The sequence below is a fragment of the Myotis myotis genome, unplaced genomic scaffold, assembly GCF_014108235.1.
Source record: "Myotis myotis isolate mMyoMyo1 unplaced genomic scaffold, mMyoMyo1.p scaffold_m19_p_14, whole genome shotgun sequence".
Taxonomy (NCBI): domain Eukaryota; kingdom Metazoa; phylum Chordata; class Mammalia; order Chiroptera; family Vespertilionidae; genus Myotis; species Myotis myotis.
The window spans coordinates 10,486,165-10,507,109 of NW_023416318.1; the positions used below are offsets into that span (position 1 = coordinate 10,486,165).

Sequence of the window (20,945 nt, forward strand, 5' to 3'; positions counted from 1 at the left end):
TCCGCATTTCCTCTCCGCTAGGTGGGGGAGGCGGGTGAGGTGGGCGCCGCAGCTTGCACCCGCTTATACTGGCTCGACCCCGGCTCGGAGCAGCGGCGGCCAGTGCTTCCGCTGTCGGCGGGCTGAGGCCTATCTGCTACCTCTCGGTTCCCGTGCGGGCTCCGAGTCCCGACTGCGACGGGGGCCAGCGGCCCCTCCCCTCCCCTCTGAGGATAGAAGATGAGCTTCCTCTTGTGAGTGCAGCCGGGCCGGGGGTCCGGGGCTGAGGGCGGAGGGCGGCGAAGGGGAGAGGGGGCGCCTGAGGTGAGGGCCGGCCCCGAGGTCGGGGTGGCCGGCGCTTGGTTTGCTCCGGTTTAGCGTCACGGGGGGAGGCTAGGACGTGGGCCGAGGCAGACGGAGAGGGAAAGTCGACGCCGAGCAAGCGGAGCGAAGAGACCGAGGAGTAGAAAGGCCCCAGGGCCATAGCGCCTCCAAACTTTTCCGCCCGAGCGGCCCTGAGGGCGACGGGGCGACCTGGGGGCGGAGCCCGGAGCTCCTCCGGGGATCCGTGCTGACGGAGCGTTTACTCCGCCGCTGGTCCAGTTCTGTTACCGTCGGTGTTAGAAAAACCCCGAGGAAAAGCGCCGCCCGGAAAACGTGCGGTGCTGCCGCGCGAGAAGCACTGCGCCGGCGCCTTGTTGATTCTGCTCAGCTGGCTCCCTCCACGCAGCGCATTGCTTACACGTGTGTCGTCTGAATGACTAAAGACCCATTTTTCGTTACAGACATCGCCCCCATACTTGACGTTTTTATTAAAATTCAGAATTGCATGGCGTTTCATAGCCAGAGTTCATCTAACTAGTTCCTGATCGTGAGAAATGAGGGTTCCTTCGCTCTTTATAAAGTGGGACTACGGTGCGGAGAATGCCTTGGTCCAGGTCGCTTTCCCCCTCTGGGTTGTCGTGTTAAGGGTAGAGAGTCTTCAGAGTATGATTATCAGGTCAAGAAGTCTGTATGGTTTAGATTTTCATTGCAAATTCCTGTGTTACTGGAACCATCTCTCCCCCAAGTCTTTCTCGTGCGAGTCCATGTTGATTTAGCGGTTGGTTTGTGTGTGCACGTTGCCTAGTTGCTTTTGGATGTCAGGGTGAGGCTCTGTATTTCTCCCGAACTTTGTTTTGTTGATGGGTATCTGAGCTTCCACCTTTTGGGGTTTTTACGAATAATGCTGTGAACTTTTACGTACTGGACACATTTTTGTGTTGGTGTGTTCATGTCTCTTGGGTGTTCTACCTGAGCGAGGAATTACTGAGCTCCACGGCAGTTAGGTTTAATCTTTTGAGGAGCTGCCAAACTTTTTCAAAGCACCGCACCATTCTGCATTTTCAGCAGGGACGTGCGAGTCTCATATCCCTCCCCCCCCTCTCTCTTGTCTTTTTTTATTATAACCATCCTCTGTGGGTATGAAATGGCATCTCACTGTGGTTTTAATTTGCATTTCCCTAATGACTAAGAAGTTTGAGCAGCCTTTCGTGTGCTTATTGGCCATTTGTATATTTTTTGTTTGGAGAAATGTCTATTCAGAGCTTCTGATCCATTTTTTTTTTTAAATTTTATTTATAGTTGTCAACTTTTGGCCGTTTTTTTAAAATTGGGTTCTCTCTTTGTTTTTGAGTTGTAAGAATTCTTTATCCTTGATACAAGTCACTCATCACATCTATGATTTGCAAATATTTTCTCCCGTTTTGTGGATTCTTTTTCACTGTCTTGGTGTCATTTGAATCACGATTTAGATGATGATAATATTTGAATATTGAGCCATCATTCTATGCCGTCCAAATTTAGTTTTCTGTCATTCACAGCTTTTCTAGATATAAAAGGCAATTCCTTGTAATTTAGTACTTCCCTAATAAATATAGGTGTTTACCACGTTGAAAAACTTTCCATATTTGAATTTTAGTGTTTTTATAATTCATTTTACTTCTTAATCTTATTTAAAATTCAAATTACTGGGGTAAAAGGAAAGCCCACAGTTTATTCCTTTGCCCTTCTTAGAAGTAAGTGATCACCACTATAATTTGATTTGTATCCTTTCTGTACATTTACAAAATGGGTTCCTGCTGTTTATTTGGTTTTGTTTTAACCATGTTTGAGATCTTTTCAAGTAAATACATGTAGCTCTCTATCTTGTCCTTGTATCATGTTTTAACTACAATGCAATACTCCATGACACAGATGTATCATAGTTTGTTTGTTCATTCTTCTAATTAGCCTTACGATTGTTTCCAGATTTTTCACTATTAAAAACAATCTTGGAATACACATCGTTACCATATCTAAGAGAGATACTTAGTGGAAGGGATGGATTGAGGAACATTTCAGTGTTAACAGATACTGCCATATTGCCCTCCCAAAACACTTTACCCTTTCACCAGTGCTGTATTAAAGCACTAATTTCTCTATACCACACTTAAGGTAATTGTTTTCACTTTTGACACTCAGTTTAAGGAAATATCTTATTTTTATTAAATAGTTTTTCAGATGTTCATTGGTCATTGTAGTTTTCCTTCTGAATTGCCTATTCATCTCATTTCTCTAAAGCAGGGGTTCTCAACCTTGGCTGCACATTGGAATCACCTGGGAATCTTTCTAAAATCCTGATTTCTGGGCCTCATCCTCCGGAAATTCTGTTTCTTTGTTATGGGGTGGGGCCACAACATTAGTAACAAAGAAACAGAATTTCCAGAGGATGAGGCCCAGAAATCAGGATTTTAAAAAGATTCCCAGGTGATTCTAATGTGCAGGCAAGGTTGAGAACCACTGCTCTAAAGGGTACCTTACCTTTTTCTTAACAGATTATGGAAGCCCATTATTAATCCAGATTATCTTTTGTAATACATATATTGCAAGTACTTTTTTTGGTTACTTATCTTTTTGCTCTGTTACTGAATTTTAATTATTATAATTTGAAATTCACCCATTTAAGGTTTTGGGTTTTGTGACATGTTAGGAAGACCTTCCTTGTGGATGGTGTGAGATAGGAATAAAAACTTACTTTCCCCCCAATAACCAGTTGTCTCTCTCTCATTTACTTTTTCTGCTTAAAACTTCAAAAAATGTGTTGCTTCCGCTGTGGTTTGCTTTGATGGCATCCCAAATATTTTGGTATAGAAACTTTTTGAGCTATTAGAACCTTAGGGCTACTTCCCTCGCAGCACCATTTTGTGTAGGTGGAAATTGAGGCCAAAGGGAGGTTAGGTTTCTCAAGCACCCACAGAGATAGTGGCAGATCAAGGACTAGCATCCAGGTTTTTTCTTTTTTTGGTTCAAGTGCCCTTTCTATTACACCAGACTGCTTCAGGAGGCATAGTTAAATTGCCTTCTATGTGACATTGTGCTGCTAATACTGTTTCTACATTAGGAAAGAAATTTAAAGCATTCTTTTTATTGTGATCATCTCCCCTTACCCCCAAATCCTGGCACTTTTCAGGAAGTATTTTTATTTTATTTTAAAATTTATATTATGCCATTAAAATTATGCCATTCTGCTTCTTTCTAGTCCTAAAAATTTATATACATTTTCTTTTAACCTAACAGCAGCAGCCGCTCTTCTAAAACATTCAAACCAAAGAAGAATATCCCTGAAGGGTCTCATCAATATGAACTCTTAAAACATGCAGAAGCAACTCTAGGAAGCGGGAATCTGAGACAAGCTGTTATGTTGCCAGAGGGAGAGGATCTCAATGAATGGATTGCCGTTAATAGTAAGTTTTAATAACATTCAACTTTGCTGGTTTATAGGAAGGTTTGCTAAAATCTTTTTGTTAATGAATTTTATTTTAACAGGTATGTGAGGGTTGTAATATAACAGATTATCTGTAAAGAAACACATACATACAAATACATTAAAAACTGTAGTGTTCTCTTTGGAGTACTTGGTTGTAGCTTTTGTGGTTGAGTAAGGAGACCTAAGAAGAAATGGTGAGTGCTTGGGAGAATGCAGCTGAGTAAACTTAAGTAAAAGATTGATAAATGCAAAGATTCCACTTGTGGTGGACCATGACTTTGTAGAGAATCCATCTGTATAGTTGTGTTCCCAAACCCAGCAACTCTAATTTGCCTACTATGTATACAGAAAAGTCAATTGCAGTTCAAAGCTTTAATCACTTATTTGTTGTGACTTGAGTAGTCATAGGAAATTGAGAGATTGGGAGAAAATGGTGGAATCTATAAGCTGAAAGTCACTCTTGAGTTCAAGAAAGTGAGGGCATGACATGGAAGAATATGCAGAGACTAGAGATTTGAATATTAAGGTTATATAATTTCTGAGATAAAATCAGCTCTGGGTGATAAGGTTTAAATTTATTAAAAATTTCGGATGTTCCAGGAATTTTTTAAACTATTTTCCCACCCGGCGTGCTCAGTGGTTGAGTGTTAACCTATGAACCAGGAGGTCATGGTTCAATTCCTGGTCAGGGCACATGGGGTTGTGCATTTGATCTCCAATGTGGGGCATGCAGGAGGTTAGCTGATCAATGATTTTCTTTCTTCATTGATGTTTCTTTCTCTCTTTCTCCCTGAAATCGGTAAAAATATATTTAAAATAAATAAATAAACTGTTTAATGGAAAATTTCAAACATACAAAAGTAGAGAAACTATCACGGTGAATTCCCAGGTAACCATTATCCAGCTTTAACAATGATCAGTTCATGGCCAATTCATAATTCTTCTGTGTATCTCACCCTGATTATTTTGAAGTGAATCCCAGACATATCATTTCATCTATAAAGATTTCAGTATCTCTAAAAGATAACTCTCCTTTTATTTTATTATTATTATTTTTTAAAAAATATATTTTATTGATTTTATACAGAGAGGAAGGGAGAGGGATAGAGAGTTAGAAACATCGATGAGCGAGAAACATCGATCAGCTGCCTCCTGCACACCCCCTACTGGGAATGTGCCCGCTACCGAGGTACATGCCCTTGACCGGAATCGAACCTGGGACCCTTCAGTCTGCAGGCTTATGCTCTATCCACTGAGCCAAACCGGTTAGGGCAGATAACTCTCCTTTTAAACATAATGATGATACCACCATTCCTTTATGATATCAAATATGCAATCAGTGTTCACATTTCTGCTGATAGTCCTATAAGTGTTTCTTTAAAAAAAAAAGTATGATTGAGCCCTGGCCAGTGTCACTCGGTTGGGCATTGTCCCGTGCACTGAAAGGTTGCCAGTTCTATTCTCAGTCAAGGCATAGCCCCAGGTTGTGGGCTCGATCCCCAGTAGGGGGCATGCAGGAGGCCACTGATTAATGTTTCTCATCCACCTCTCTCTCACTCCCCCACTATCCCTCTCTCCCCCTCCCTCCCTTACTCTCTAAAATTAATAAAAAATATATATATTTAAAAAAAATGTATGGTTGGCGGACCAAAGGGTCCAGATTCCATTCTGGTCAAAGGCATATACCTCAGTTGCAGGCTCCTCCCTGGCCTGAGCCCTAGTCGGGCTCGTGCAGGAGGCAACTAATTGATGTGTTTCTCTCACATCAATATTTCTCTCTGTCTTTCCCTCTCTCTTCCACTCTCTCTCCGAAAAATCAATGGAAAAATATCCTCGGGTGAGGATTAAAAATAAATAAATAAAAACAAAAAAATGTATGGTTGGTTTAAATCAGGATCCAGGAAGGCCTGTTTTTTTTTTTTCTTTTTTTAAATTTTAAAAATACATTTATTGAGGTGACATTAGTTAATTATATAGGTTCCAAGTATACAAATTCTATAATACATCATATGTATATTGCATTGTGTACTCACCACCCAAAGTCAGATCTCCTTCTGTCACCATATATTTGACTCCCTTTCCCTCTGGTAACCACCACAGAGGTGGTAGTATATACTTCTAATGGAATAGCGACTTCAGTTGGTTGCCTCTAGCATGCACCGGAGATCTAGCCTGTAACTGAGGTATGCGCTCTTCACCGGAATCAAACCCATCGTCCTTCAGTCTATAGGACAACACTCTATCCACTGAGCCAAACTGGCTAGGGCTTGAGTGTTTTTTGTGTGTTTTTTTTTAAAACATTTTTATTGATTTCAGAGAGGAAGGGAGGAGAGAGAGCCAGAAACATCAGTGATGAGAGAGAATCATCGTTTGGCTGCCTCCTGCACGTCCCCCATTGGGGATCCAGCCCGCAACCCGAGCATGTGCCCTTGGCTGGACTCGAACCTGATTTGCAGGCCAATGCTTCATCCACTGAGCGGAACCAGCCAGGGCTGTTGTTTTTAATATATTTTTATTGATTTCGGAGAGGAAGGGAGAGGGAGAGAGAAAGAATGAGAGAGAATCATCAATTGGCTGCCTCCTACACACCCCCTACTAGGGATCGAGCCGGAAACCCAGACATGTGCCCTTGACTGTAATCGAACCTGGGACCCTTCAGTCCACAGGCCAACACTCTATCCACTGAGCCAAACTGGCTAGGGCTAGGGCTTGAGTTTTTTTAAAAAAATTTTATTATTTTTTTAGAGAGGAAGGGAGAGGGAGAGAGAGATAGATCGACTGTCTCCTGCATGCTCCTCACTGGGTACGAGCCTGCAACCTGGGCATGTGCCCTTGACCAGAATCGAACCCGGGACCTTTCAGTCTGCAGGTCGATTCTCTATCTACGGAGCCAAACCGGCTAGGGCTGGGCTTGAGTTTTTGATTGATTGTCTTGTTTATTCATTTGTGCTTTCAGTTTTATATCCTATACTAGAAGCCTGGTGCATGATCCCCTGAGGGGTCCCAGATTGCGAGAGGGCGGTTCTCCGGTGATGTACCCTGGAATCGGGCTCCCTCCTCTCTGGTTCCGGGTGCGTCATCCGAGAACCACAGCTGCCAAGTTGGTGCAGCTCGGCAGCTCCTGCATTGAACATTTGCCCCCGGGTGGTCAGTGCTTGTCATAGCTATCCGTCGATGGTCGCTTAGGCTTTTATATCTACTACTAGAGGCCCAGTGCATGAAATTCATGCACTCGGGGATTCCTCAGCCCGGCCTGTGCCCTCTCGTAGTCCAGGAGCCCTGAGGATGTCTGATGGAGGCCCACTCCTGGTAGTGGGCCTAAGACATCAGTCAGACATCCTTAGCGCTGCCACAGAGGCAGGAGAGGCACGCAGCACAAAGGAAGGCCCCGATTAACCCTGATTTCCGGCCAGGCCTAGGGACCTTACCCATACACGAATTTGTGCACCAGGCCTCTAGTCTATAGATAGATGAGTGAATCATATGGTTCTTGACTTTTTCCGTCTGACTTATTTTGCTTAACATGATATTCACAAGATCCATCCATGTTGTTGCAAATGGCAGTATTTCATCTTTTTTTATGGCTGAGTAGTATTCCAGTGTATATATGTACATGTGTTTCCCCTCATTTTAGTCTTTCTTTCTTTGCTGTTTTGTTGTTCTTGAAGACGTTAGATCATTTGTTCTCCACAGTGTGAATTTTGCTGATTATATCCCCAAGACACCAATTATGTTCTGTTTCTCCTTCTATTTCCTATAACTGTTAGATCTAGAGCAACACTGTCCGATAGTACTTTCTGTGATGATGCAAGTGTTCGGTATCTGCACTGTGGCCACTTGAAAGGTGGTTAATGTGACTGAAACGGAATTTTAAATTTAATTTCATTTTAATGTAAGTGGCTACATGTGGCTAGTGGCTACCATGGTTGCACAGATTTGGAGCTTGAATTAGTCAGACTTGATTTTGTTTGTTTGTAAGACTACTTCATAGGTGGTAATATATACTTCTAATGGTATAGCGACTTCCATAGTGTTTAGTTGTCTTTATGTGTTATATTATTAATCAGCTATTGATAACTGTTGCCTTGATCAGCACATCTGATAGAAATATAATGTAAGATCCAAATGTAATTTAAAATTTTCTAATAGCCACATAAGAAAAATTTTGCTTTTCTCAATTCTTTAAAAAGCCATTATTCATATCACTAAGAGAAAAAATAAGGTGCAGCCCTGGCCAGGTAGCTCAGTTGGTTAAAGCATCATTCTGAAATGCCAGGGTTGTGGGTTCAATCCCTGGTCAGGGCACATACAAGAATCAGCCAATGAATGCATAAATAGGTGGAACAACAAATTGATGTTTCTCTCTTTTTTCTTCTCTAACAACAAACTTCTCTCTGACAATAAACTAATTGCTAAAATTCTGCGGCAGAGGAAAAAATATATTTTTGCCTATCTGACCAAAATATAAGTATAATTTTGAGTCACTCACACCAGACAGCTATTGTGTTGACTGTTGTCATTTTTAAAAAAATATATTTTATTGATTTTTTTACAGAGAGGAATGGAAAGGGATAGAGAGTTAGAAACATCTATGAGAGAGAAACATTGATCAGCTGCCTCCTGCACACTCCCTATTGGGGATATGCCTTTGACCAGAATCGAACCTGGGACCCTTGAGTCTGCAGACGAACGCTCTATCCACTGAGCCAAACCGGTTCGGGCTTATTTTTAAATTTTTAAATTTAAGGGAAAAAGAGGTCAGTGCCCCTGACTAGTCAGGTATTGCATATTTTAAAATTTCTGGCAGCACACTGGTTTGAAAATTGCTGCTTTAGATTTATAACCTAAACTAGCATACCGTCTGAGCATACTCTTTGTTTTGAATGAATATTGAGTAACTAAGTATTGCTTTCTTAGAAGCATGACTAAAAGTAAGGTTTGTAAGTGAGGGAGTTTTGTACAAAGTTCCTTTAATATGTTTTTAAGAAACTGGAAAAAGCCCTAGTGGAATTTTAGGTACTCCTTCAGACAGGGAACGAAAACATTTTTTTAAAACTTGTGTGGTTTTAAGGCTTATGTGGTTTGCTTTGTACAGAGCGTAATATGCTTCATTGGGTTGTTTCACTCACCTTCTTCCTGTTCCTTTTTTTTTTTTGCAAATCTAGCTGAAGCTCCTTTACAAGTACTCCCTGACTACTTCAACTCTTTAATATGTTGCCTTTTCTCTGAACTCTCACATTTACTGTTGGCCTTTGTATAACTACCTTCTTATATGTTGTATTATTCATCTCTTGTAATTTTGCCCCTTCTGTTAGCTGGAGAATCCAGGGCAAGGGACATTATCCTGTGTCTTTTTTTTTTTTTTTTTATGTCTTCAATATGTATAGCCTCAATTTTTTAAAAAATATATATTTTTTATTGATTTCAGAGAGGAAGGGAGAGGGAGAGAGAGAGAAACATCAGTGATGAGAGAGAATTATTGATCGGCTGCCTCCTGCACGGCCCCTCCTGGGGATCGAGCCTGCAACCCAGGTATGTGTCCTTGACTGAATCTAACCTGGGACCCTTCAGTCCTCAGGCCGACGCTCTATCTACTGAGCCAAACCAGCTAGAGGTAGCCTCAACTTTTTTATGATGAATTGTATTTTTTTAATGATTGTTCATAACTGCCAATACACCTTCTCCCTCACAATGTATTTCATAACACTTTTCTAACGTAAATGATATTGTCTAGTCCAGATGAATAGAAGCTATGGCTTTTTTCATTCCCTTGGATATAATCAAATTGTGTATTCTAGTGCTGTATAGTCACCATTAAGTTAGAATTATGTCTGATTTTTATTTTTCTGCTGTTGCATGCTGGTTAAAAGCTTAGTATATTAAAAATGAATGTATATCAAAAGTTAACTTTACTTAGGTGTGACAACTTACAAAGAAAAGAGAATTTACAGTATCCTTGGATCATTGAATTTCCCAAGGATTCAGCCAAGAATTTGTCTATTTTTCTTTCAACTGAGAAGTCTGATGGTGGTGTGCTTACATAGATATTTTAACACAGTTCTCCTGTTATATTTCTAGCTGTGGATTTCTTCAATCAGATCAACATGTTATATGGAACTATTACAGAATTCTGCACTGAAGCAAGCTGTTCAGTCATGTCTGCAGGTCCAAGGTACATATTTCTGCATTTTATATAGGATTACTAAGTAAAGCTAATCACTAATTGATAAAAATTAAATAATAAAGACTTTTTTTCCTTATAGGCTTGTGTAAAAGCAGTTCAATTTTATGAATTTTTGAATACTTACCAATAAGCTTTTACTTATTACTAAATACTTTGGCATTTGGTACTTAGTGTTTGATTTTGTAATTGCATTACAGTAAGGAGTTGTAAAAGGAAAAGAAATTTAGAACTCTGTTAACATTATGGTTCTGTTTTTTAAATTAATTTCTTGAAACTGAGTTTTTAGTTAACTTTTTAATATTTGATTCCTTTTTCTTGTGCTTATTTAGTGTTAATTACTTCCAACTGTGCTGTGTTAGTTATTTGGCTTAAAGATGCTAGATTTTTTAAAAAATTGACTATAATAAATTTCAAGAAATACTGAGAAAGAGATGATGGAACTCTGTCACCCGTATGTTGTCAAAGTTTGGTAGTGTGTGATTTAGGTGTTTCCTTTCAGTCTTTTCGATATAGTAAATGACTGAATTTATGTCATGGTAGTTGTCAAGATATTTATTTACCTCTTGGGGGAAAAAAATTGTCTTTTCCGAATTTGCTACAGGTGCAAAGGATAGATCCACAGTCAGTTGGTAATCCTATTTTTATTATAGTATTTTATGAGGAATTTAAAAAATATATATTTTTATTGATTTCAGAGAGGAAGGGAGAGGGAGAGAGAGAGAGAAACATCAATGTTGAGACAGAATCATTGATCGGCTGCCTCCTGCACACCCCCTTCTGGGGATTGAGCCCACAACCCAAGCACATTCCTTTGACTGGAATTGAACCTGAGACCCTTCAGTCCGCAGGCCAAGGGCCTGTCCACTGAGCCAAACCAGTTAGGGTGAGGGATGTTTTTATTTTGTGTTGATTTAAGTTTTAGTTCTTAAGCTTTCTTAAAGAAATTTAAATAAAATAAGAAAATTAAACTGATCTATGGCTTAAATACTTTATACAGTGAAGTTCTGTATAAATCTTGTTAATCATTCTAGTTAAGCACACCATCTGAGCATAGTCTTTGTTTTGAATGAATATTGAGTGCCTAAGTGTTGCTGTCTTAGAAACATGACTAACACCCTCTCCAAGAAACAGGATTTTATATTTTTAAAAAATGTTTTTATTGATTTCAGAGAGGAAGGGAGAGGGAAAGATAGAAACATCAGTGATGAGAAATAATCATCCATTGGCTGCCTCTTGCATGCTCCCCACTGGGAATCGAGCCCACAACCTGGGCATGTGCCTTGAATCAAGCTGTGACCTCCTGGTTCATGGGTAAATGCTCAACCACTGAGCCACACTGGCTGGGCAGGGTTTTATGATCTCAACTCTATTGGTGATAACTTGGTGCCCAAGGATCTCAGAGTGTGGTGATCCCTCCGTCCCTTCCCCAGTCCTCTGCCTCACAGACAGAAATACAGTTCATTTATCTTTCCCAGGGCTGTGCTAGAAAACATCCATTCTGGCACTGCCAGCGGCCACATTATCATCTCTCTTTCTTCCAATTATAACCATCACTTTTCAAAATAATTCTGTGGGAAACTCTCAGTAATCTTCAGTAGTTTAGGTAATTTACTAAAGATATAGATATAAATATATAATTTCTGTTGACAAAATGTGAGCCTACTTTGATGATAAGTTGCACATTTGTTAATGTGAAAACTTTATCAATAAAACCTTTCTCTCTTCAGATATGAATATCATTGGGCAGATGGTACTAATATTAAAAAGCCAATCAAATGTTCTGCACCAAAATACATTGACTATTTGATGACTTGGGTTCAGGACCAACTTGATGATGAAACCCTTTTTCCTTCTAAGATTGGTGAGTTAATGTTGTATAACTGTTTTTCTTTTTAAATGATAAATGTGTGCTTTTTAACGCTCTATTTTTTAAAAATGTAACAGACTCAGATTTTTCTGTAAAAGATTATAAATGTATATTCCTTTCAGACATGTTTGTGTCTGCCTGTGTTTCTTCACCAATACTGGTTGTTACTCACTGAAAATTTTTTTTATAATTTAGGTAAATAAGTTAGTTTTAAGGCACATTTTTAAGATATTGATGAGATTGAGCATTTTTTGTTTATTGATCATTGTGTTTTCTCTTTATATCCTTTGTTCATTTATTTTTATGTTAAGGATATTAGCTTTTTGTCATAAATGTATTTTTCCCTAGGTTGCCTTTTGTCTTACTGTGTTCATCAAGTGATTTTGCTATATATAACTTTCTTATTTTGTCTTATTAATCTTTTCTTTAATGATGTCTGGGTTTTAATCAATGATTAGAAAGGTTTTCCCTACTTCACTATTATAAAAATATTTATCTATGTTTTCATTTAGTACTTTTTTGTGGTTTTGTTTTTACATTTAAATCTTTGTTCTGTCAGGAATTTTTTTTCTCATTGTTCCCTTCATTTTTTCCTCACTTATAATGCTAGTCAGTTTGTCCAGTACTATTTATCAAATACATGTGTCTTTTCTCCCCTGATCATCAAGTTGTCACATATTTTGGAGTCTTTTAATCTCTTTATCTGTTCCTATAGAAATTCCATACTGTTTTAATTAACCATGGACATAAATCTTTGAGCATCTTATAGGGCTGGTCTCTCTTCCTTGCTCTTCTTTTTCAGAATATTCACGACTATTCTGGGATATTTGTTCTTCCAAAGAACTTAGAATCATTTTGTCAAGGTAAAAAAAAAAATCTTTGTGAGATTTTTATTATGATTTTATTCAATTTGTAGATTAATATAGGGATTCTTGTTCTCTTGACAATCCTGTGTCTTCCTATCCAAGAATAAGGTATATTTCTTCATTTACTCACGTCTCTTATTTGCTGTATCCTCTTATAAAATTCTACAGTTTATGCTAATCCTTCAAGTTTCTTAAGTTTATTCCTAGGCATTTAATTTTTTTTATTAATATTTTGTTTCCAGTGGTGTTTAGTACATAGACAATCTGTTGATTTTTATATAAATTTTATAATTGACAACCAGATTTTGATTATTTCTGTTGTTTTGGGTTGTTTTTCTTGAGTTTTTAAAGTATACAATTCCATCACACTAATGGTAATTTTGCCTCTTTCTGATAATGTATACTTCTTGTGTAACTCTTACCTAATTGTACTTACCAGCTAGTGCTTCCAGAGCAGCGCTGACTAATGGTGATAACGCGGACATCCTTTTCTTCTTTCCTTTGATGAGTGCGTTTAGAATTTTAGCATTAAGCAAGAATCTTGCTTTTGGTTAGAGGTGTGTGAATTGTGTTACTAATGGCCATAAGGTTTTCTCCATTTTTTTTTTTAATGTTCTCCTGGAAGAGTATTTTTATTTGCTAATATTTTGATTAAGGTTTTGGAATTGGTATTTATGGATGAGATTGGTCCTTGTCATTTTCAGTGTAAGGGTGTCTTATGAACAACATATTGTTGGATTCTGTCTTGTTTGGGCTGTTATAATAAAAAAAATGCCAGAAAATGGATGGCACATAAACAAGAGAAATTTATTTCTCAAAGTTTAAAGGCTGAAAGTCTGAGATGAGGGTGCCAGCATGGTTGGGTTCCAGACTGCAGGCTTCTCACCTAGTCCCCACATAGTGGAAGGGCAGCTCTCTGAGGCCTCTTTATAAGGCCATAATCCCATCCATGAAGGGTTGGCCCTCATGACCCAGTCACCTCCCAAAAGCTCCACGTACTAATGCCATCAGCTAGGGGGTAGGACTTCAACATATGGATTTTGCCGGGGGGGGGGGGGGGGTGGTGGTGGGGGGGGACAACACAAACATTCAGACCATAGCAGATTCCTTGTTTGTAGTCTAACTAAAGGTTTTTCGGAAGTTATATCATGTTACATTTTTTCTGTTTGCTATTGGTCAACTTTTCCATTCTATTAAGCATTTTATTTGCTTAATAGCAAATAAAGATTTGTTATATAGTGATTATGCTTGAATATTTCTGTTAAATTCAGCTTGAAAGTGCTTAGACTAAAACAAATATTTCTTTATTCATTAAAGTTTTAAGATACTTTTGACTTTATTCTTTTCTCAGCTTCCCATTCATCAGTAATTTATCCTGGCATTCTTTGCACCCTCATTAGGTTATTATTATATACCACATTTACTTATGCCAGTTATCTACTTAGATGAAATTATTCACTTTTAAACTAGTATATCCAAGTTATTACTGTCCTTTTTATTAGCAAGGTACCCATTTACAAATTTTGAAAAGATATTTGACCTAAAAATCCATCTTTTCAGTACATTAATACAAGACCCATTTCAGAAAAACAAGCCCATACTTCAGAATAATGTTTGAAAGGGCAGGTTGTTAGCCAAGACTGGGGGTGGGGGGAAATCCCCCACAAAAATCAGCTTATAAGAGCAAAATATACTAAATTTCAAGCCAGTAAGGACTAATTGAGAAACAAAACAAAATTCAGGGAAGGAAAAAGTATTTAAGCTTTTGTTCTTTGAAAATTTAAAGAAAATGTTTCAAGAGTAAATGCTCTGGAACAGACCTTTAAGGTTATTTGGAAGCAAGTACCTTCCTATGTGTTTATTTACTGTTTTCAGTGCCAATTGTATTGTCTTTCTCCTATCCCTGCCTTCTAAGAGACTTTGGTCTTGTTAACCAAAATTCTCAGGAATGTAACCAGTTGCATCCTTACCTGCACTGCTTGGAAAGAGATCACTAAACCCTCTCCCTGTCTTTTCTAAGGAGGTATATATTTTCTTGGAAAAATAGGGAGCTGCCCTTCCTCCCTTTTTTTAGGAAGTATATTCCCTTCTTAGACTACAGAAAAATGAAAATAGCTCTTTAAAAAAATAAAGTTTATACTCCTAGTTTAAGAAAACTGGCTTTTCAGAGTAATTCAAGAAGATACTAGTAAAATACTTGTAAAACAGATTATGATGACCTGAAGTATGCCTTTTTCTTTTGTTTAGGAGAGTTTCCAGTCCTAGTTGAATGTGTACATTTTTTTTAGTTACAGATTACAAAAAGTAAAAATGTTCTATTTATAGTCAAATGTTCAATATTGTTACATTTTATCTTTTTTTAAAAAAAAAAATGTGTTGATTTTTAGAGAAGGGAAGGGAGAGGGATAGAGAGAGAGAAAAACCAATTGGCTGCATCAGCACTCCCTGTTGAGCCCACAACCTGGGCATGTGCCCTGACCAAGAATCAAACCTGTGGACTCTTGGTTCCTGGGTCGTTGCTCAGCTGCTAAGGCACACCTGCTGGCCTGTAGCATTTAGTCTTAGGAAGAAACTCTTCAATATTAACCACAAATAGACTTATTTTAATTTTGATTCAGTAACATTTTATATATAAATTTTGAAACCTGTGCCTGCTATTTTAAGATAGAAAATGTGTGGTATATGAGCATACCTCATATACTTGGGTTTGGGATTCTCTTTTCCCTTGCCTTTAAAAAATGTATATATGGCAGTAGGCTTGTATTTGTGAATGTGCATGTTTGTCTTTCGGAGTTGTTCATGGCTATATCTAAACTTTCTGCTGTTCAGTTAGATAAAAGACTAATGGATATATATGTATATTTATTATAGGTGTCCCATTTCCCAAAAACTTTATGTCTGTGGCAAAGACCATTCTAAAACGTCTGTTCAGGGTTTATGCCCATATTTATCACCAGCACTTTGATTCTGTGATGCAGCTGCAAGAGGAGGCTCACCTCAACACCTCCTTTAAGCACTTTATTTTCTTTGTTCAGGTAAGTTGAACCGTGTTGACTTCTGTGTTCTTTGACTTGGACATAACTTGGCTTAGTAACTTTAATAAAGAACAATTTATAGAGTTTTATTTATAGATGCAGAGCTAAGTATAAGCAGGGTTCTCTTTTCTACATTATTTATTTCATTGATGGGCATAGCAGCATAGAAAGCATCATCTCCATTCTGGGTTTCCTGCCTCTGGCTGCCCAGGTCTCTGGTTAGGACATGACAAGGAGCACCAAAAACCCAAGAAAGCTTGTCCATACCCTTCTGATCCATCGCCACTGCTGGGTAAAGGGACACTATGAAAAACGTCTGAAGTTGGGTTGTTTCATGAGATGTTTATGCCTGGAAGAGAAATATTTAGAAGAACCTGTTACATGTTGTCTTAGGTTCCATGTCTAGAAGTCCCACATAAGGCCAAATCTTATGAAGTTTTAGCAGCTAGAAACTTTAAAAATCAAAATAATCACATTGTTTGAAAAAGATGTGGAAGAATTGGGACTTCTTTAGTCTCACTTTAGAAATATATAATTCTGCCCTAACCGGTTTTGCTCAGTGGATAGAGCGTTGGCCTGTGGACTCAAGGGTTGCAGGTTTGATTCCGGTCAAGGGCATGTACCTTGGTTGTGGGCCCATCCCCAGTAGGAGGTGTGCAGGAGGCAGCTGATCGATGTTTCTCTCTCATCGATGTTTCTAACTCTCTATTCCTCTCCCTTCCTCTCTGTAAAAAATCAATAAAATATATTTTAAAAAAAAGAAATATATAATTCTGTATGCAAAATACGAATATGTCTAGATATTTTTTGGTGGAAAACCCAGCAGCTTTATAGTAGGCTAGAGGCCCGGTGCATGAAATTTGTGCGCTCGGGGATGGGGGGTGGTGTCCCTCAGCCTGGCCTGCACCCTCTCCCAGAGCCCAGTAATGGATCACCCTGCAGAGGGAGGCCCTGCCCACCTGCTGCAGCCCACTGGTCCGTGGCCTGGGCCTCCCTCTGCGGGGCTCCCCTGCCAATTGCATCACATCCACCTTGGTTGGCCTGGTGCCAGTGCATGGTTGTCGGGACGGTCGTTCTGCTGTTTGGTTGATTTGCATATTATGCTTTTATTATTATAAATAATTGTGTATTACAATATTATGTATCACACAAAGGATAATGTGCTCTTCTCTATCTTCCTTCTGAGGTTGTTGCATGGCATAGATGTAGAAAAGAAAAGGTCTATGAAAGGAAAAGGTCTGCTGCCCCTGAGGTGGCCACTAGCAAAGATTCAGCGTAAAGTTTTCAGATAATTCCTATGTAAATGCCAACATATACAACTTTAATGTTTTACCCAGTAAGCATCATTCTATTTATTATAGTTGCTTATTTAGTAAGTCCTCTATATTTTATAAAGGAGTAAAAATTATTTTATTAAAAATGTTCACAGAGATCATTTCATTATTCAATTTCAGAAAACTAGGGTTGGGAATACTCTCTCAGTGACATTTACAGAGTTTTAATTTTAGATCCATTTTTAAATTTTATTTTTCTTCTCTTTTTAGGAGTTTAATCTGATTGATAGGCGTGAGCTGGCACCTCTTCAGGAATTAATTGAGAAGCTTGGATCAAAAGACAGATAAATGCTTCTTCTAGTACACAATTACCCTCTTGCTTCATCTACTGCTAGAGCTATCTCATTGCTGTCTGTTATAGACTAGTGATACAGACTTTTAAGAAACAGTATAAAAAGGCCTATTGTCCCAAAGGTAGGTTGGCCTGATACCTTCAGAGTGAGAAATTCAGGACACAGCCAGATTTGAGGCACTGTGTCACCACACTTGTTATTGTCCCTGAGTCACACTTGCTGTTAATATGTGATGGTTAATCTGTAGTTTATCAGTTTACATATTATTCTTTTACTAAAGAAAATGATTTAGTCTGTTTCAGGTTATAGCATAATGGATATTAAGAATTTCTACCAATAATTTATTAACAAGTTTCCACAACAAATTTGTTAATATCTCAGTCAGATAGGTTTTATTCTGCTTATAGAAGAGGTGTTTTTAAGTTTCCTTAAGGTTTAGAACAATTTGTGTCACTTTGGATAAATATGTTGTTTGAAGTTATATACTAGTGTTTTTATAGATAATATGCATATTTTTTCAAAATCCATGATTGCCATTTAAATCATATGACATATGTGGGAGTAACCAAATGACTTTACTCTTTAATCTTAATTTGGGATTTTATTCACATACGAACCTATCTCAATGTTTAGGAGAGTGTGCATATTAGAAATAATTGTTTTAAGGCATCCAAGGTGGTCTTGCAGATTTTTTTTTAAATACTTCATTCAGGTTAATTTGAATATGTAGCTTTTGGCTGACAAAAAGCAAACTTCCAAAAAAATAAGACAAATTTAGGCCTCAAACCACTATTTTCATTCATGTTGTCTTTCAGATGGCCTTGAAATTCTGGATAGAATGAAAAATACTCAGATTACTTGATAGTTTTGAGTTTCCTTTTTAAAAAAATGATTTCTATGCGTTTTGGGATGTTTTTTTGTTTTTGTGTGTGTGTGTGTGGCTTGAGACTTAGTGAAGAGTACTATAGAAATGCATCAACTTTAACCCAATAAGGATAAAACTTAAGGAAAAAAAAAATCTTGCAAAAAACATCTTGAAAGGTGTACACATTTTATAACACAGTTAAAAGTTTGATGTGTTTCCTATTCTTGTGTTTGTTTGTGTGCACGTTTAAAGGAGACAGCATTAGAGGAATAAGTAAAAAAAAGGTCTTCATTCTGTTAATAGTTAAAGGATGGATTGAGCTCCTCTGGGGGTTTTATCCTGTGTTAACTATTGTATCAAAACCTGAATTTATTCTATTTCTATTCAGATAAAAAGGATCTCCCCTTTTAATGAAGAAAAGATCTGATTTTCATTAGGCTTCTAGGATTTAGTGAACTCTGACGGTTTAAAAGTATTGAGGCACAAATATATTAAAGACTTGCCAGACAGCAGCCACTTTAAGTTCACCAGCATTCTGTTTCAGAGTTGTGACTTTTGCAAAGTACCAACTTCTTGATGGCTTTGGCAAAGGTTAGCTTTGATAGGGTTTTTTTTTTCTCTCTCGTTACTGTTATTTTTATTATTCCACTCGTGTATAAGGAAGAGAATAACTTAGAAACTCTTAAAAACTCAATTTCAATAAATTATTAAATATATTCAGGATTTTAAAGGAAACAAAACATTTCATCTAATTAGGCTGAAACTGTACCTCATGGTTTTTTTTAGGAATTAAAGAGTGGGATAATCACCTATGAAAAAAAGAGAAAAGCCCTCTATGAGACATTCCATGGTCCACATTTTAAGTTTATTCAAAGGTCCCTGTCAAGCTGTATATATATGTTTATGTTGATTCTTTACAAATAAGAAGGCAGGTTTCTGGATACCACTGAGAATGTTACTGCCTCTCAACTATTGGCTTTAATTAAGTCTGCAAGGAAGTTGCACTTGCATCATCATTTCTAATATTTCAAATATTCTCAAACAAAAGGGTTCTCAGTTTTCTCCATCTGTTTTTCATGATAGAAACCCCCCCTTCTCTTCAAGACTCAGCCCAAAATGAACCAAAGACTGTAACGTTAGAATAGTAGTAAAGGCAGCGTACTAGTGACACAAATAAAATTGTTGGTAATTTGAGACTCAGAATGGCCTTTTAAAAAATAAAAACATTACCAGGTTCCCAAACTAATCTGGCTTAATCAGCAATGCATCCAAACATCGGTGTTAACTCTTTGTGTTTATATCCAAGGCCAAGGAGTTGAGGGCAGGAGAATTGGAGGAATGGGGAGAGGATGGCCCCTTCTTGACTTGGCTAACGGGCCAACTTTTGCTAACAGTTGGAAGAAATCTGTCTTTGCCTCTCATTTTTGACTTGTCTCTCTTTGCCCAGCATATGCCTCTTGGACAACACTCCCTACCTTGACCCCTCCTAATCATAAGCCATCTCTCAATGTATGATCCACTCATACCTGATAATCATGGGGTGGAGGGGGAGTGCTTTATAATATGCAGTTAATCCTTTGGTGCTTTTATTTTCAGGCCTTTAAAATAAAATGTGCAGATTTTTGTTTAAATATTGAAATTTCCTTGTACTAGTTTTTGTATTTACAGCCAAATGTATCTTTTATTCTTCTCTTGACTGAATAAAGTGATTTTAGAGGGCTGCCAGCTAAAAAAGTATTTCCTATCACCTTAAGACTTGTAGAGCCCCTAGCTCATGTAGCTGCCTGTTCAAGAAATGCAAATCTGTAGTCATCATGACTCTGATAACAAAAAAAGGAAAGTTTTCCTAGTCATGTGAGGCAAGAGGAGCAATCCTGGTGCTGATTTTAACTTTTGCAAACATTGTTGAGGTTTCCTGACTATACTGTTGGCCTTTTCTCTGAGCAGTGAGGTTATACTAGAAGTAGAGCTTCTGAAAAACATTATTACCTCACAAGCATAAACATATCAGGCCCACAGAATGTAAGTCCTAGAAATTTGTTTAGAAGCAGCCCCAGTCACAGCACTGGTGTTACCCCTGTGTGGTTAGAGGAGGCCGTCTGCTGTCTGTAGAACTCCAGCCTAAAAAATGCTGGCCTGGGACACCAAACTGAGCATCTTCAACAGGGACATTATTTCCTCCTGATATTTGTTCCAATAAGTGGGTTTACTATTTATTGTAGAATTCTGGCAAAGAGGGAAAATAGTAGTCCCTCAGTCTTCCTGTATTTTTACATTAGATTTTGATATTTCAGACTGTAAAAGCCTTTTGGGGGATATTACATGTGATTGTAATTTTATTGAAGCAACTGCATTGAAATTCACTTGGGTTTTCCCTCATTATCAGATTCTATTCCAAACAAGTATTCTGTAAATCCAAATAGACTGCTGATTTATTATGTTTGGTCTACATCAAAAATAGCTTGTATAAGTTAGTTTTGGTTACCATCTAAAATACTTTTAAATGTTCTTTACATGAAAACTTACGTTGTATTTTTAAATCTTTAGGGGCTTTATCTATTTTTCTAAGTCAGTTAACTATACTTTAAAAAAAGTAATTTGTATCTACTTTTGTAACTTCATCAGAATAAAATATATTGAAAGAAAGTAATGACTAAGATATGTGTCTCAACACACTTATTTTTGAAACTTGAGAATTTTTGCAGCCTCTGCAGACGATTGTCTTTGCTTAACAT

At 37.9% G+C, this 20,945-nt stretch overlaps 1 protein-coding gene and 1 long non-coding RNA gene across 4 annotated transcripts in view; one reads left to right on the forward strand and one right to left on the reverse strand.

The window, feature by feature from the left end:
• MOB1A (MOB kinase activator 1A) lies at positions 1-20,856 on the forward strand. 3 transcript variants are annotated; one of them, XR_004971781.1, is made up of 7 exons: positions 1-233; positions 3,577-3,743; positions 9,845-9,938; positions 11,678-11,811; positions 12,620-12,680; positions 15,555-15,718; positions 17,263-20,856. XR_004971781.1 is itself a non-coding variant. In XM_036334094.1 (6 exons), the coding sequence occupies exons 1-6, from the start codon at positions 220-222 to the stop codon at positions 17,338-17,340; spliced, it is 648 nt and encodes a 215-aa protein (XP_036189987.1). In that variant the 5' UTR covers positions 3-219; the 3' UTR covers positions 17,341-20,856. The 3 variants fall into 3 exon arrangements, 2 of the variants coding, with proteins under 2 accessions (XP_036189987.1, XP_036189986.1); XM_036334094.1 differs by lacking the exon at positions 12,620-12,680 and having other exon boundaries at positions 3-233; positions 3,580-3,743; XM_036334093.1 differs by lacking the exon at positions 12,620-12,680 and having other exon boundaries at positions 4-233.
• LOC118668846 overlaps positions 15,784-20,945 on the reverse strand; it is a 14,778-nt gene continuing 9,616 nt past the window's right edge. Inside the window, exon 3 of the long non-coding RNA XR_004971782.1 lies at positions 15,784-16,067. This is a non-coding gene — a long non-coding RNA (uncharacterized LOC118668846). The remainder of the gene's footprint in view (positions 16,068-20,945) is intronic.

Bases quoted from the DNA above. Each gene is read 5' to 3' on its own strand.
- MOB1A (XM_036334093.1), top strand. The intron at 11,812-15,554 runs GTGAGTTAATGT...TATTTATTATAG, and splicing joins CCTTTTTCCTTCTAAGATTG to GTGTCCCATTTCCCAAAAAC. The intron at 15,719-17,262 runs GTAAGTTGAACC...TTCTCTTTTTAG, and splicing joins ACTTTATTTTCTTTGTTCAG to GAGTTTAATCTGATTGATAG.